The sequence below is a fragment of the Trichoderma virens genome (assembly GCF_000170995.1).
Source record: "Trichoderma virens Gv29-8 chromosome Unknown TRIVIscaffold_86, whole genome shotgun sequence".
Classification (NCBI taxonomy): Eukaryota; Fungi; Ascomycota; class Sordariomycetes; order Hypocreales; family Hypocreaceae; genus Trichoderma; species Trichoderma virens.
The window spans coordinates 124,738-141,320 of NW_014013663.1; the positions used below are offsets into that span (position 1 = coordinate 124,738).

Below are 16,583 nucleotides of genomic sequence, written 5' to 3' on the forward strand. Positions count from 1 at the left end.
TGGAGAGAGAGACAGAGACAGAGACAGAGACAGAGGGAGAGGCAGAGAGAGAAGAAATGGGAGAAGCGAGAGCAAGGTCGGCCACAGCCGAAGAGGGAGACGACAGACGACGCTTATTATGTAGCAGCTCCATGTACTTGTAACTTGGCCGTCTCAGGAAGGCTCCGTGATGCCGGTTCTCGGCTCGTCAGCTTGCGGGCCGCAACGTCTCCGGTATACTAGAGTTGGTAAGGACAAAGCACGAGCACGAGCACGAACAACAGCATATGCCGGTGCTGATGATCACGAGGGATGCTTGCAATGTGTGGAGAGCAAACGTGCAGACGGGAGGGGCAGGGACTTTGCAAATCTAGATTTGCTCCGTGCTCGGGCGTTGTGATTGTGAGTAGACTAACGACTCTGTGCTAGTTCCGGCCTGTTCACGCCAATGGCAACGCCATCGCAGACAAAACCAAAACCTTGGACTAAACACAATCCACGCCCGCCGGCTATTGGCTGGCTTAGTGATTAGAGTCATACTCATACTCATACTGTACAGTACTCGCAGATAGAGAAAGACACAGCCCTAGGTCCGAGTGGGCCGAGTTACCCATTTCTGCCTATTCCGTGCCAGGGAGGATCCGTAATCAAGTTCTTCAGCATTTTTTGCCTTTTTTTTCTTCGCCAATGTGGCTCTTCTGGTCTTAGCTGGGTCTTGTCCCTGTGGCTACGCCGGATTGTACCATCCGCCTGTTGCGGAAAGGATTGCAAGGATTCTTGCGGGAATACCAAGAGTTTCCGCGCTACTCACTGAGACGTATTCGTAATTCCAATTCGAGTGATTACATGTACTCGTATCTCCATGTACCTAGTAGGCTGATTACGGATGACAAAGTATGTTTCGGAGGGGAAAAACAAGCCGTACAGTATATCATCGGAAAGCGAAGCCCGCATCCCCGGACGGTGTCTCCCGGACGGTGTGTTTCCTGATAAATCAGCGCCTGCATGGAATATGCCGTCAGCATGCAAATCTCCCCCGAGTCGCGGATATGTGCATCTCTAGCCTTACCCGCCCGGTCCCACACATGGGTTGCCTCCGTCACTGGCAGCTTTTGACGCAAGCACTTTTGTGTGTGACGTTTGGTAAATGCATCTGGTCGTCGGCGGTTACCGTGGCTTACAGACTCCGCCTCCACAACATGATGTTAGTCAACACTCGACCTCAGCATGCCCATGAGAAAAGTCAATCGTTGAGTTGTGGAGGCGGAGTCTTGTAATGTGTAGCCTATTGTGGACAACATTAGAGAGCAACGGGATGTTGATTCCAACACTAAGGGGATCTTATGGGACTATTATCAAAATAGAATAGAGATATTATTTAACATTTTTGGGGTTCAATGAGCCGCGAAAGTTGTTTAGTGGAGGTCTACACTCCGTGCTGAAAGAGATTACATGCACGTAACTGCCGCCAGAAGTACTCCATCCGTCAGCGAATGTTATGACATTGGAGAGCGGTTGGCTATCCAACATCCCGCATCCTATCAGCATGTGGAGTGTAGAGAAATACCACTAGGTAAGTGCTTATTGCAATCCCTTGAGTAGATAGATAGATACATGTACATACAAGAGGAGGATGGCGATAGTAGTATATACCACAGAGCTATTCAAACAAACGGCACTTCCTCTCATTTTATTTCAGCACGTTAAACGTAGTCGCTGTAGTATCGAATAACCAAGCTAGGTACTGAACAGCCACTGTCAAAACAAATGAGAATATTTAGACTCATAAGTTACGACGGGAGGCTTTTTTTAGACAGTGATACAATATAGCTAGCTGCCTGCTATATAGGTAGTAAAGAAAGAGATTCTAATGACAAACAGCTGAACTATGTGCTGGCCCAAATACACCGTAATGTTCCAGAAAGTGAGAATTACAATTCAATACAACTTCGTGACAGTAAAGATAGAACACCCTTCAGACATAGAGCTTTCATAGCAATAATAAAGAGAAAATATTATTATAATGCTCAAAAACAACATTACGTTGTGACCCAGATTTCCTCCATGCAGTGATCTCTAATTGGTCTTAGACAAGGGAAACATTGCCATCGAAAAAATAAGGCTTCAATGGGCGAATGTTAGGAAGAAAAGAATACTTCGTCCCCCTAGAAATCTCTTCCATAGACGCTGGGTGAATGACGTTTTGGCCAATTTTAAGAAGGCGAACTGTTGCTGCGTGGGATGTAATATCCTTGCTTTCCACTGATCGATAGGTGCCAATGTAGAGACCACGTTTTCCTTGCGCCCACGCCAGATCCTGCCACCTAGTCAGGATAATTCCCTGCTCTTTAGCTCCCAAATCTAGCTCCCATGTGCCTCGCCATGAGATTGTGATGAGCCTCTCAGTGACACGATGCCTAAACGCCGCGGCTTTATGTCTCATTCCATACCAAATGTCGAGTATTTCAAGTTAGGGCATTCTGTGTGCAACCCGTCCAATCCTTGTTAGAAGAACTACTATTTCATCATGCCTCTCGGGCGTGGCGAAAGGACTGCACGTAAGTGAGAGCGTGGCGAGATTGGGCCAAGTCCAAAGAGTGTGAACGGCCTTGAAGAATGGCACCGCGTCTATAGAGTAACATCCACTAACATGCTCGAGTGAGATGCTCTCATGAGCTAGCTTGGAGCTGGCAGCATTGGCTACACTCCTGATATATGGAAGCCCATTTGCCGGGTTGGCTTCATGGGGGATTCGAATTATTTCTTCGTTGAAGTCTTCAAACCAGTTGAGAGTCTTTAATGTCTTTGGGAGAAAGTCTGAGATTAGTCTCTGATTTCTGTGTCAACGAGGCCTTGGCCAAATTGTGTGAGCCGTCGCCACGATTCATAAGTGAAGTGGCGAAGATTAGGCAGTCGTCTGAGGATCCATTCAATGGCAAAAGCCGCCATGAAACGTCGTGTCGTACGACGAAAGACCAGATTTGTCACGACGTGGGCAGCTGAAATGCTCTGAGGTTCGTTGAATAAAATAGTCTCCTTGACCCAAAGGCGATGCCTAGAGGAAGATGTTCTTGCAGTTTTCTGACTGAGTGATGTTTGGAGCAAGACACCCTTGTAGTATCTTTGACTTGAAGGGTAAACTTTTAAGGAAGATGTTAGTATAGCGTCATTTACTTGAAGATGTTCTCCAGAAGAAGTTCTTGTGATGTTTTGGAGCTGAAATTGATGTTTGGGGAAGAGATGTTTGCAAATTGGGGTGGACGGGAGAGGACTATATAGTATTTTGGCTGAGAAGACATACTTTCTATTTGTGTTTATGCGCTCAGTCTAAGGAAAGTAAATAAGGCGTGTTGCAGGCTTTTAAAGGCTGAGAATATGGAAGTTTTGTATAAAAACCTACAGGAGAAAGTACATAGGTAATTACTTTTTGAAGCCATATACCTAGGTAGGTAGGATAGTTTACTCTGTGGTCCAGGCAATGGACGTGGTATAGAGAAAAACCAGCCAGAGAAAGTTCTTAGAGAAATTAGCTCTAACTGCACCCAGAAGCCAAATGAGCAATCTACTAATATGTTCCAGGTGTAATAGGAAATTTTGCCTATTGCCAATGGAGGCGTCTCCCGAGTTTCGATATGCAAGCTACCTCTCAATCGTGGCTAATGCCGAAACTTTACGTTCTTCAATTATATCTTATGGATGCCAGACTTTCCAGAGATGTACCCGATAGTAATTTTTCAAATAATATGTGTATTCGCGTATCATAAACTGTTCTCGGTCCACAGACAATGGGAATCTCACTTTCAGCCGTAAACCAGGACCTTGCTGTGAGAACTGCCGAGCTACCCTGCAATATCGTGGACAGCGGCGTCATTCGCATATCTCTACCTAGATAGTAGTAATATCTCATAATGCCATGTCTTGGACTATACATCTTTCATTACTCATTGACGAATAACACAAGTATAACTCGGTAATTGACCCAGTTGTAGTCAATCTGGTTAGTCGAGATCAATAGATTTAAGTGTATTTTATCTTGCCCTGCAATCCACATCACCATCGCCCCAATTACAGTGCGAGATGCTCCAATTGCATACGTTTTGTTTCTCTTGCCGTATTCCTCCTCTTCACTTATTGTTGATTTATTATTTTCCAATTATTTAATTTAATTTACTTCTTATCCATCCACCGTCTATTGATTCTCAATAATTTACCTGACGACGAGCTTTATTCCGGGTGCAGCTAGAAAATGCGACTATTTATGGAGTTATGGGGCTCTATTGTCCACTAATTCCAGTGCTGAGCTCCGCCAACCCGCGGCGCTGCTTAGCCTAGTCGGGAATGACTTTCATCACTCGTCAGCCACGCTAGTCCTCCTCGGGGCTCTTCCATTGCGTACCTCCAAACTCCGTAATGATTGAATTGCATGCAGCTCCAGCGCATTTCAACAAACACGATTCTGGCCCTGCAGCCCCTGAATCTGTCTGTCGCCGCGATATTTGACATTTTGCTGTTTTCTGCTGGATTTCTCAGCTCATCGCCTCTTTCCGCAGAGACTAGCAGGCACAGGCGGAGATTATACAGTGTTTTTCTCTTCTCTCGTTTTGCTTTATTAATTGCTGCTGTCCGGGGCGAAAATGGTGGCCGGGCAAGACGCCGCCTTACAATGACCATGGCCAAGAAGAACCACGGCGAGATCAGCCTGCACGACGAAGACCGCGGCCTGCTCGCCCGAGAGCCAGAGCGCAATGGCGGCGACCTCGGCATCATCACCAGCGTCCTCAAGACGTCGCGCACCGATTTCGAGCCCGAAGTCAAGACGCCGCGGACGCCCGGCAGAGTCCAGTTCGACCTGACGCCGCGCATCCTCAACTTCAGCGACGGGCCCAACGGCCGGCCCTCGACCTCGTCGTCGCTGTCGTCGACCGATCGATTCGATTTCGACGACTCCGGCTCCGGCCTCGACTCACACCGCGTGCCGCTGCTGACGGACCTCGAGGCGCCGAGCGTAACCGTGGCCCGAGAGTGGGATGATGCGGGCGATGGCGACGAGGAGAACGCGGCCGAGGCCGAGCTGCGGCGGCCCAAGTCTGGGCTCAAATCGGCCTTTATGAACATGGCCAATTCCATTATTGGTGCCGGCATCATCGGCCAACCATATGCAATGCGGCAAGCGGGCCTGCTGGCGGGCACGCTGCTTCTCGTTGCGTTGACGATTGTGGTGGACTGGACAATCTGCCTCATCGTCATTAACAGCAAGCTGAGCGGCACCAGCAGCTTCCAGGGCACCGTGCAGCACTGCTTTGGGCGGCCGGGACTCATTGCCATCAGCGTTGCGCAGTGGGTGTTTGCCTTTGGCGGCATGGTGGCCTTTGGGGTCATTGTGGGCGACACAATCCCGCATGTCTTGACGGCTATATGGACGGACCTGGCGAGTGTGCCGGTGCTGGGGCTGTTGACGGACAGAAGGGTTTCCATTGCTGTGTTTTGCATGGGGATAAGCTACCCTCTAACTCTATACAGGGACATTGCAAAGGTGAGGTCTGCTTGTTTTTACTTGTTGCGAGACAAGGACACTTTGCTAATGGTGCTTGTATAACTCAGCTGGCCAAGGCGAGCACATTGGCCCTTATCGGCATGCTGGTCATTGTCGTTACGGTTCTGGTCCAAGGCGTGCTCGTTCCCTCGGCAGATCGAGGCTCGTTCAGCACGCCGCTGTTGACAGTCAACAGCGGTATTTTCCAAGCCATTGGCGTGATATCATTTGGTATGAACATCCTCGATCCCAATAACCAACTTCGTGTACGTTGCATGGCTAACGTATTCACACACAGCATTTGTCTGTCACCACAACTCTCTCCTCATCTACGGCTCCCTCAAGACCCCCACGATCGACAACTTCTCCCGCGTCACACATTATTCCACCGGCGTCTCCATGTTCGCATGCTTGATCATGGCCCTCGGCGGCTTTCTGACCTTTGGCGACAAGACACTGGGCAACGTGCTCAACAACTTTTCGTCGGACAACTCCATGGTCAATGTTGCGCGGCTGTGCTTTGGCCTCAACATGCTGACGACTCTGCCTCTGGAGGCGTTTGTCTGCCGCGAGGTCATGGTTACGTACTTTTACCCCGACCAGCCGTTTGATCTCCGGCGGCATATAATACTCAGCACGGCACTGGTTGCAGGTGCTACGACTCTGAGCATGTTGACGTGCGACCTGGGCATTGTCTTTGAGCTCGTGGGCGCAACCAGCGCCGTGGCCATGGCGTACATCTTGCCGCCCATGTGCTACATCAAGTTGACGACAAGGAGCTGGCGCACATACGTGGCCGCGGCTGTGGTGGTATTTGGAGTTGCCGTCATGGTCATCAGTGTGATCCAGGCAATAGATAAAATGATACATGGTAAGTCTATCATCTTTTCTCCCTGGAGCACCATTATCTTGGCTAACACGGGTGATGCCAACAGGGTCAGATACCGCAGCGAAATGCACCTAGAACAAGGCCGACGCCGACGAATCGATTTTAGAAAAATATTAATTGTATGACTATATTATAGAGAGCATGGAACGGATATGCATATTGCCCTAGATGTAGGGAGCAGGGCAGAACGGGACTGTACAATAAGGGGAGCTATGAACATGGAATGCTGCGTTTATGCGGTTATGTTTTTGGACTACAGGTATACAGCAGCGTTGTCCATCATACAGAGGCAGATATACACGGTATATTGTCAGGAGAATTCATGCAACGAATTTATACTTGCATATTCATTACAGCATGACGGCGCACGTGTTGGAGTACCCATACTGCATCATCATGAATACATGTACCTGATAAGAGCACATGTACCTACCTAGGCAGACAGTCCCGCGATAAACAGCATCACCTCCCGGGTAGCCAACCACCAACCATCACGGCATTCAAACAACTCCTCCCTATCCATGCCCTTGTAGCAGCCTCACTCTACACAAAACACCAAGCAGCCTCATTTCGCCTCACTTCATTACCTTCCCCCGCCCTGTGCACCCCCGCGTGGCCTCTCCTTTCCCCAAAACAGCTTGTCACGAGTCCCCTGGGACACATGATCATCCTTTCCCGCCGGCATTCAAACAAGGATCTGGCCAGCCACCGGAATCAGTCTGACCGACAGTTGAACAGCAGAGATAACGAGACACAGCAGCAGCAATGTCAACACGGAACGTGAGGATTCTCACAAAGATACTGCTGCCTGGTTCTCCAAAACTTCAATACCTACGTCACAACACACCTCAACCAACAAAACCTCCAAAATCTCCTCCCCCAATATCGTACAGCCAATAACCTCGCACTCATTACTCAAATCCACGTTCCCCGATAAAACATTTAGATTAAGCGCCCACCCCTTCCTGCAAATTCCCCGCTACACTAGACCGCAAACCAAATACAGGGCCGCCAATCCTCTGACAGCCCTTCTCCCACGATACGATAGCACAAGCTTCCCACCCCTCTTTTTTTCTCACACACTCTCTCTATTACTGAAGGAGTCCTCTCGCGGGTACTGCGTCAAAGAGAGAAGGATTGAGGGTTGCCTTGCTGAAACAATGCCGGCTCAAGTTTTTTAGTTTAACCCTCACTAGATAGATAATACTGCAGTAGTGTTGCCGTAAACGATCAAAATAGTGGTGTATACCTAGATGCCATCTCCAGGCGAACACCAATGAAACTCGACGCCCGCCAGAAAGGCTTCCAAGTTAGTCGCCAAACCGGCAAAGCTGCCCTTGCCTAAGTACGATATGCCGCTGTCCCATGTCATGCGAGAAAGCTCTGCCCAAACTCCAGAATTATAAAAGGGTCCAGACTTTACGACCCCGCCCCAGCTTTTTGGAAGTGCCCTGAATCCCCTTCTTCTCCAAATCACCACCACAGCTCCTTTGCTTCTTATCAACTATATCAACTTACACCACTCTCTCTACCTCTGAGCTATCAAGCTAGAAACAACCACAAAGCCATCATCATGCAGCCCGTCAACTTCAACCACTCTAGCTGCCCCAAGTGCTCTGCCACCATCGCCTCCGACTCCAAGACCTGCCAGAGCTGCGGTGCTGTAAGTTTTGACCTTCCTCTCTTGTTCTCTTATCGTAAGCCTGGATATCTCCTGTAGCAACCAGCTGACCCGTCTTCGACATAGACCTGCCCCAACTAAGCTCCTTCAACTTCAACCCCTCCGGCCAACGGCCTTATACATCGCAGCAATATGACGAGACTATGCTGAAGTGGTGAGGGGTTGTATGGACGGACGGACGAGTGAATGAATGGATGAAAGAAAGGAATAAGGGCTTGCTCAAGCAGGACATGGTGTTTCAAGGCAAGGCGTTGATGGAGAAGAGAACTGTTCATGTATGTCTTTATTCTAAGTTACATGCTAGTCAGCTAGGATAGTTCCCCGTAATGGAGAGAATCTAGAATGGCAATGGCATGGCATGGCATGTATTACAAGTGCATCGGGTTGATCTCCGGCGACAGGGCTACAATCGCCATGACACTGCATGTTTCAAGGGGGTTCACTGCCTCGAGATTCACGATAGAGTTACCCGCAATCTAACATGTTGAGTGTGTAAAGACAAAGCGATATTACAACCAAGCCAAGTTAAAAAAAAAAAAAAAGCCAAGACAATACAAGACAAAAACACACTGCACAGGCCCTCGAACCTTGGACTGAACAAGTTGAAAAAGAAAAAAAAAACCGAAACAAATGTATGATAACCTGTTGTAGAGACCGCTCGCGAGAGTCCCGGCAACTTCCAAAGTGCGACAAATCCACAGCTGCTACCTACTTACACCCCATGCCTCCGCTCATCTCCTCTCATAGCTAGACAAACTGCAAGCCCTCTATTCCATCTGTACGCTCCCGAATCAACCATCAACCGCTCGTAGCTCAGAAAAAAAGAAAGCCAGCTCCAACATTAGGCCCGTCGACCCCGTTTCGCACCACTGGGAAGATACAGTAAAGCAAGACCGGCTTGCCCGCCGGCATTATGACAGAGGCATAAGGGGGAAAACATCTGGTTTACCTTCTTTCGCAATCATCTCTCTTTCCCTAGAGAATCCTTACTCCATGACGGTGATGGGACTGCAGAACCATGCACGCAACCAAGTAACCCTTCTCGCCGTGTCCGCTAGCGAAGACGCGCAAGACACGCAAAACGAGACAACCAAGTTCCAAATCCCCGGAAAAAAACCTATGCCCGCAGACAACCGGCAAACCATGGCGGCTAACGCCCATCCTTCATTACCCAACCAGCCGCGTATTGTTTGTGTGAGTTGGCTTGTGAAGAACGGAAGGAACGCATCGAATTACAAAGGGGGGAATCGAGCCGCGAATGGAAACGGGTGTGTACTCGGGATGGACGGGTATAAGGATAAAACACGTTTACAGAACAAGGCACTTCTTGTGGCTGCTCTTGCGGGTGGAGCGAGACATGAGAGCAGCGCGAGTGGCGTGCTCAAAGACCTCGCGGACGCCGCTGCCAGTTCGAGCAGAGCACTCCAAGTACTTGTATGCGCCGATCTTCTTAGCAACAGCCTCAGCCTGCATGGGATAAGAGTGTTAGTTTCATCAGAGTAGATCAAGTTGTCAGGGCAGAGTGCACTCACGTCCGAAGAGGAAACCGGCTTCTGGTTGGTTGCCCTCAAGGCCTCGATGGTGTTGGGATCGTCTCGCAGATCAGCCTTGCAGCCGACCAAGATGATGGGAAGGCCTGAGCAGAAGTGCACGACCTCAGAGATCCACTATCAAAGTGATACGCGTTAATGTTTTGTTTCTTTATTTAGATGGGCAAATGCAGGGGGTGGGATGCAAGGGTGACATACCTTCTCAAGAACATTGTCCAGAGAGTCAGGAGAATCAATGGCGAAGCAGATCAGGATGACGTGGGAGTCGGGGTAGGAGAGAGGTCGGAGACGGTCGTAATCTTCCTGGCCAGCCGTATCCCAAAGGGCCAGCTCGACGTGCTTGTTGTCAACCTGGACGTCGGCGACGTAGTTCTCGAAAACGGTGGGGACGTAGACCTAGAACGGTGCAGCATGTCAGCATGGCGTTGTTTATTTAAGCAGCACGCAATGGTGCCGATGGCTTTTTGCCTTTTTTGTGTGAGATGGACCGGTTATGATGGTGGATTAGATGATTGAAGAACAATTCGATGGGGATGCTGATGGGCAATAGGCTGAAATGAAGCCATAGCCCTGGCCAGATTTGACACGTCAAGGATTTCTTGCCGCGCTCTGGGGTTGATGGCAACGTCACGCAGCACCCAATCCCGATCCTGCGGTGCACCACCGTCAAGAGAAGGACGACTGACGGCGACCGAAAGGCATCGAGCTTGCCATCAAACTTTCAATGGCGGTGTTGTTGTGGTCTTGGGCGGGAAAATACATGGCGGCGGCTAATGAAAACGCGGCATAGGGCAAAATAGGGGATGGCAGATGCTGCGCTCAATGCGTACCTCAGGGAAAGCGCCCTTGGAGAAGACACTGCAAAACGGCGCGGTTAGCTCGACTCGTGCTCTGGCGGGCTCTGGATGGGATGGCGATGCGTTGCATCAGGCGTGAGGCCACGGCTGCCTTGGAGCGTGCCGCGGATCTGGGCGTTGGAACAACTCACATCAACAAACAGGTTTTACCGCAGGCACCGTCGCCGACGATGACGAGCTTTCGGCGGATCTCAGCCATGGCGTCTGTGTAGTATTGCGGAGTGGAAGATGAGAAGTCGGCTGGCAAAGATGAAGGCAGAGCGTCTCAGGCGGATGGCGATGGCGGTTGGGATGGAATGAAAGGAAGAAAGACGGACGTCAGAAGGGGGATTGTGACGGAAGAGAGCTGGTCTGGGTCTGGCCTGCTGGGGCTTTTGGCTTTTGCAGACGCAAAGTACTGGGTACTTGGTGCTAGCAGTGCTTAGTACAGGTGACTGGGTGGGGAGAGGGGGAGAATCAGAGCAGCGGGAGCAGCCTGCTTTTGTTTCGGGGCGAGTGACTGCGAGGACTTTCGGGGGGGGCCCAAGCTGAAAGGGAAAAAGCAGATTAGGACTCGCAGGCAGCGTCTAGGTACTAGGTAGGTATCCTGCGGCGGAGTTTGGGTGCAGCAGGACAAGGCGAATGAGCAATCAATGGCAGTTTTTGCTGGGCGCTGCGTTGTACTCCGTACCTTGGCTAGCGCATCCTGAGGCAGCCAACAATTTCTGGGGACTCGACTCGCCAATGGCTTGATTGCCTGTTCCAGGGCAGAAAGGAGGGGCGGCTTGGGCCCGGGGGAGCAGCTCTGGGTGCTGTGAGCCCTCCAGCCACCGAGCTTTTCAGCGCAGATTGAGCGCCGAGTTCCAGGCATCCCAGCAGCGGTTTAGTGGCCTACCAGGCACTGGCACTGGCATAGGTACATGTATAGGTACCTACGAGGAGTACGGGTGCCTGGTATTACTCTACCTAGACACCAGTCCAGTATTACTCGGGTACGAATTTGGCCAGCCTCTTTGCGGCTGCAGAACGCCCAGGCCAAAGCAATCGTTGCCGTTGATGCATAGGTACGAGTATGTACTCAATCAATGCACTACAGCTGAGAGCAGTGCTCTACCTGACCGCCACTACAAGCACCAGCAGGAAAAAAAGCAACAAACAAGAATCCCGGGCTGGACGCGTCGCCTGGAAGCGGCAGCGGGAGGTGGCTGAGACGCTGGGAGATAAGGCCAGATACATGCGGCCAAGTACAACCGCAGCGCTAGAGCCAGGTATACGCTACTCGGAGCTCCGTACTGCGCAGCGTCTGGAAGTACGTGATCCTTTATATTACGGAACTCCACCGATGAGCCAAGTCATGTACCAGTACACGCTTACCAGCAGGCAAAGGGCGCAGTCATGGTGCCCGTGCCAAGTACAAGTACGCGGCGCCTCAGAAACATTAATAGCAGCGCGTTACGAAACCAGGTAGCACTAACAGCACTGCCGCCCGTGCAAAGTACGAGTGCTGAGACCCGCGGTACGTACTGCACACGGTTGATGATGGAAGAGGCTGAGATGATGACCACTTTTAATTTGATCCCCAGATGATGCTCGGCTTGTGAATCATCTGGCGGTCTGTTTCGAGTCTGCAAAGGGCCAAAGTACAGGTACCGACTGCATTGGAGCTGAATCATTTTGTCTCTGCTCCGTGCTCTAGGTACCAAGGTTAGGTAGGGCATCATCTCCCAGGCCCTTCTTCGTCCAGGACCATTTCAAGCCAAAGGACCTCAGCTCTGCCTCAGCGCCACGAGGCTGTCCAAGCCGCAATGTGATGTCCAGTGCGTGCAAATTTCAGCCAGGAGCACCTTATCTTAGCAGCGGTCGCACCAAGTGCTAACCTCTGTATCCACCCGGCCAATTTACTCGTGATTGGGATGACGATGCAGGGCGTCTGGTAATATATCAGGAAGTGCTCTGTGTGTAGGTACTCTCGTATACAGTACTGTATCAGATGGGCGCCAGTGCTGTACTCGTGCATAGTACCGGTACTTCGTATTTGGGGCCGCCAACCAGATGCGTGCTCTTTGTCTCTGTCAACAAAATCTCACCGTGGTGTTGTCTGGCGTCTTGTCTTGTCCTGTCCCCCCCAGGTCAGACCGCTTCCCGAAGCCTAGGCAGGGTGACACGGCTTGTGTGCCTCCTGACACGCGAATCCTGGTGGCAAAGTCCTACGCATCTAGGACTTGCTCGTACTTGCACGCCGGAAGCTGTCATAATTTAGCTGGCTGCACATTCACGCAGCTGGGAGCTGCTGCATTAGTGACTGGAAGCTGATGCACCTCAAATTAAGCAATCACATGATTGGCGTGCTCACCAGACGACGCATTTCCTTGTTTGGCGGGTTGTGACAGCATTTGCTGCCGACGACGACGATGCTTCCGAGGCTTCCACGGAATCGAGTGTGTACATACAATGCGCCTCCAGTGCACTGCGCCGTTGCCTACCTTGGCAGATGTTGATCAAAGCGTGCAGATGCCATCAATAAGGCGTATATTACTCGTACAGTACCAATCCCAGTAGCGCTACCGCCGTTGGGGAGCATAAACTGCGTGAGCTCGAGGCAGTCTGCGATGCGAGAGACCACACAGCTGAGCATTCAACGGAGCATTCGTACTCTCCGTGTTCCGTCACAGGCGTCGTGTCACCACCAGTCGACTCCTTACCCGGGAATACCAGCAACGTCTCCTATTTTCTGTTTCATTATTATTATTTTTTTTGCTTTTTTTCTTTTCATTCCGCCTCTCCTTTATTTCACCACCTTCGTCGCTCCATAACTCCGTGGCGACGCTTGTAGCATCACAATGTCTCTGCCCATTGTTAGCGTGCTGCCAAGCACATGTACCCCGTACTAAGCATTTAGGCCAGCACTCGATCTAAGCCTATTGCAGCCCACACTGTGTATTGCATGCCTAAATTCCAATGCGGTCGCATATAACAAATACAGTACGAATAGCCTCTTCTCACACCCCCAGCCAAATGCCTGGCCCTATCAGCTTATCAGTGCCGCACTGGTTTGTCCCGCGCTAGGTTATTGGGTGCTGGATCGAAGATTTTCCGAGCCATCTGGTCATCAGTCGATATCACAATCATTTACAAGTGGTGCGGGCAGCGTCCATTGCGGTCAATGGGTTGCGGTTTGGAGTCCTAGACATCCTTTTGATTCCCCTCATCAATCATGCAGAAGCTGGCGAAGCGAGCGGCGCAGGCCCAGCGCCAAGCGGCCCGCCGCACGAGACTACAGATGGAGCAAGAAAATGTCGACAGCAAGCTTCGAAGTCGAATGGCGCTGCGATCGGCCGTGGAGGAAGTTCGACAGAACCTCAAGGATGCGAGAAAGGCCCGGAAAGAGGACTGGGAGCTGGGACCCTTGGCGCCCAAGCGAGATCTGGGCTTCAACGACTACGGCGCCTTCAAGGAAAACGTGCGGCAGGACTGGTCAAACTATGGCCTGCATCAGCCAAACCCAAAGGTTGTTGAGCAGCGTTGTGCATGGGCCGGAGGTGTCAAGCAGCTCAATCTTGCGCCTGGCGATCGAGTGGTGATTCAGGATGGTCCGGACAAGGGCAAGATTGATCGCATCAGATCGGTCCAGCCCCAGGTTGGAACTGTCACCCTGGAGCACCGCCATCAGGTATGTTATGCTTGGAGATTCTCTGCGGCAATTTCACGAAACGTTTGTACTAATCACAGATTCGTGCGCAGGCTGTTGTTCAAGGCATGTTTGGCAATCCCAGTCGACCACAGCCAATGCCGATATCCATCGGATCCGTCCGCCTGGTCTACCCAATTACAAACCCCGAGACAGGAGTCACCCGAGACGTCGTCATCAACCAGCTCAAGGCGGTGCCCCCGAACATGCAGTCCCGCAACATGTCTCTCGATCGATGGCAGTACGGCAAGAAGTGGGATCGCCTGGTCCCCGGACTCAACGTTGTAATTCCCTGGCCACAGGTTGAAGTACCCGAGTTCGAAACCATGGCCGCAGACACTGTTCGAGAACAGGTCGAAGATAGATCATTTTACTACGGCCTCTTGTCGCCGCCGATGCCGGAGCAGGTGGTGGACGAGCTGAGGAACAAGTTCTCCAAATTCAGAACAAGACACGAGGCATGGTATATCGAGAAGAAGGAGGCGGAGGAGGCTTTGAAGAAGGGACGACGAGAGGCTATCAAGTCTATGCAGACGCCATTGGATGAGTTCCACGAGAAGAACCAGGAGGCTCGCGCAGAGGCTGGAGAACCAGAGCTCTCGGAGGAAATGCTGGCCAAGATTGGCGAGTTCATGGCCAAGAAGAAGTCGGCGGCTCTGGAAAATGCTGGCGCAGCTGAGGTGTCGGCAGCACCAGTTCCTCCACAGGACAATACCAACGCGCCATCACCAACTGCTGGTCCTCAGTAGATGACGAATGGGAAGGGGAATTAAAAGAAGGATGAAGAAAATCCAAGCCACGGGCGAGCACCAAGTTGGCGTGGCATGTGTAATTATATAGACTTGTGTGTACGAGCTGTACATTATGACGGAGCAAAACGAAGACATTGATTGACCCCATCACTCATCCATTTAGCACTCATGAGCCATCCATCACTCGTGAACGAACGAAATGTCATCAGTATGTGTAAGAGTTAAAGAGGCAGACTATCGTCCTGCGTATCGCCATCGAAGATAAGAATTGATAATTGCCAACTGCTGGCTCCACCCACACTCTATCTGATCAACCCCTCCCCCGCCTAAAGCTCTGGCTAAGTAAGGCGCATTGACATGACGTTCTCTCGGCGTGGCTTTTATATCTGAGATCTTGTTTCTTGACTCTCTTCTCAAGCTTTTCTACTATTTTCCTACTCCTTTTCAGCAAATCACAGTAGAGAACAGCAGGTCATAGCCCAGCATGTCGCACTCTCACGACGGCGCTTCGCACTCCCACTCCCATGATGGCTTCTCGGCGCAGGAGCACGGCCACTCTCACGAGATCCTCGATGGTCCCGGCAGCTACATAGGACGAGAGATGCCCATCGTCGAGGGCCGCAACTGGTCAGATCGCGCATTCACGATTGGAATCGGCGGGTAAGAGCCTCAGCCTCAGCTTCAGCACTTTTTGGCCGCAGCAAACGCTAACCCGAGAGCCATTTTATAGCCCCGTTGGCTCAGGCAAGACAGCCCTGATGCTGGCGCTGTGTCTCGCCCTCCGAGAGAAATACTCTCTCGCCGCCGTCACAAACGACATCTTCACAAGGGAAGATGCAGAGTTCCTCACTCGCCACGCTGCTCTCCCGCCGCAGCGCATCCGTGCCATTGAAACCGGTGGCTGCCCTCACGCCGCCGTCCGTGAAGACATTTCCGCCAACCTTGCCGCCCTTGAGGATCTCCATACCGAGTTCGATTCGGATCTGTTGCTGATCGAGTCTGGAGGCGACAACCTGGCCGCCAACTACAGCCGTGAGCTGGCTGACTTCATCATCTACGTCATTGACGTGAGTGGCGGCGACAAGGTGCCCCGAAAAGGAGGTCCTGGAATCACGCAGAGTGACCTGTTGGTGGTGAACAAGACGGATTTGGCGGAGGCTGTGGGCGCTGACCTGGGCGTTATGGAGAGGGATGCGAGAAAGATGCGGGAGGGAGGACCTACGGTGTTCGCGCAGGTGAAGAAGGACGTTGGCGTGGATCACATTGTGAACCTCATCTTGAGCGCGTGGAAGGCGAGTGGTGCAGAGGAGGAGAGGAGGAGTCGTGGAGGACCAAGACCGACGGAGGGTATTGAGGGGTTGAAGAAGGAGGCGTAGAGATCTGATGTAAACCAATAACAAGACTTACCCACGGTACATACCTACTCATCACTATCACAAGGGCATGGTAGAGACATCCCTGTGTCTGTGATTTCTGACTTTGACCAAATTTGTCGGCACTGTTCGTATATCACTCTAACATTGTATGCCTCAAAGCTGGATAGCAGCTGGTGCCAACCGGCGCCGGTCAATATTAATAGGGAGTGGCTATCCAACATCCTGTGTCTCAAATCTGGAGCTACCTAGGTAGTGATGAGAGCAAATACGAGAGGAATATATCGATAGTAGCAGATAGT

General features: G+C 51.3%; 6 protein-coding genes across 6 annotated transcripts; 4 read left to right on the forward strand and 2 right to left on the reverse strand.

Moving 5' to 3' along the window:
- Positions 1 to 2,449: 2,449 nt before the first annotated feature.
- TRIVIDRAFT_158403 (uncharacterized protein) lies at positions 2,450 to 2,791 on the reverse strand (the record flags this gene model as incomplete). The annotated part of the gene is made up of 1 exon (XM_014097031.1): positions 2,450 to 2,791. A coding segment is annotated over one exon (342 nt), but the record flags the coding sequence as incomplete, so codon positions are not given.
- A 1,857-nt stretch (positions 2,792 to 4,648) lies between these two features.
- On the forward strand, positions 4,649 to 6,476 carry TRIVIDRAFT_225618 (uncharacterized protein; the record flags this gene model as incomplete). The annotated part of the gene is made up of 4 exons (XM_014097032.1): positions 4,649 to 5,512; positions 5,581 to 5,743; positions 5,811 to 6,383; positions 6,448 to 6,476. 4 exons carry the CDS (start codon positions 4,649 to 4,651, stop codon positions 6,474 to 6,476), a joined length of 1,629 nt encoding a protein of 542 aa, XP_013952507.1.
- A 1,498-nt stretch (positions 6,477 to 7,974) lies between these two features.
- On the forward strand, positions 7,975 to 8,439 carry TRIVIDRAFT_231638 (uncharacterized protein; the record flags this gene model as incomplete). The annotated part of the gene is made up of 2 exons (XM_014097033.1): positions 7,975 to 8,098; positions 8,149 to 8,439. 2 exons carry the CDS (start codon positions 7,975 to 7,977, stop codon positions 8,238 to 8,240), a joined length of 216 nt encoding a protein of 71 aa, XP_013952508.1.
- A 110-nt stretch (positions 8,440 to 8,549) lies between these two features.
- Positions 8,550 to 10,822, reverse strand: rho1 (ras small GTPase Rho1; the record flags this gene model as incomplete). The annotated part of the gene is made up of 5 exons (XM_014097034.1): positions 8,550 to 9,549; positions 9,615 to 9,749; positions 9,831 to 10,028; positions 10,463 to 10,490; positions 10,621 to 10,822. 5 exons carry the CDS (start codon positions 10,686 to 10,688, stop codon positions 9,391 to 9,393), a joined length of 588 nt encoding a protein of 195 aa, XP_013952509.1.
- A 2,926-nt stretch (positions 10,823 to 13,748) lies between these two features.
- On the forward strand, positions 13,749 to 14,905 carry TRIVIDRAFT_58422 (uncharacterized protein; the record flags this gene model as incomplete). The annotated part of the gene is made up of 2 exons (XM_014097035.1): positions 13,749 to 14,138; positions 14,210 to 14,905. The coding sequence occupies 2 exons, from the start codon at positions 13,749 to 13,751 to the stop codon at positions 14,903 to 14,905; spliced, it is 1,086 nt and encodes a 361-aa protein (XP_013952510.1).
- A 459-nt stretch (positions 14,906 to 15,364) lies between these two features.
- Positions 15,365 to 16,334, forward strand: TRIVIDRAFT_77111 (uncharacterized protein; the record flags this gene model as incomplete). The annotated part of the gene is made up of 2 exons (XM_014097036.1): positions 15,365 to 15,568; positions 15,639 to 16,334. 2 exons carry the CDS (start codon positions 15,393 to 15,395, stop codon positions 16,282 to 16,284), a joined length of 822 nt encoding a protein of 273 aa, XP_013952511.1.
- Positions 16,335 to 16,583: the final 249 nt, after the last annotated feature.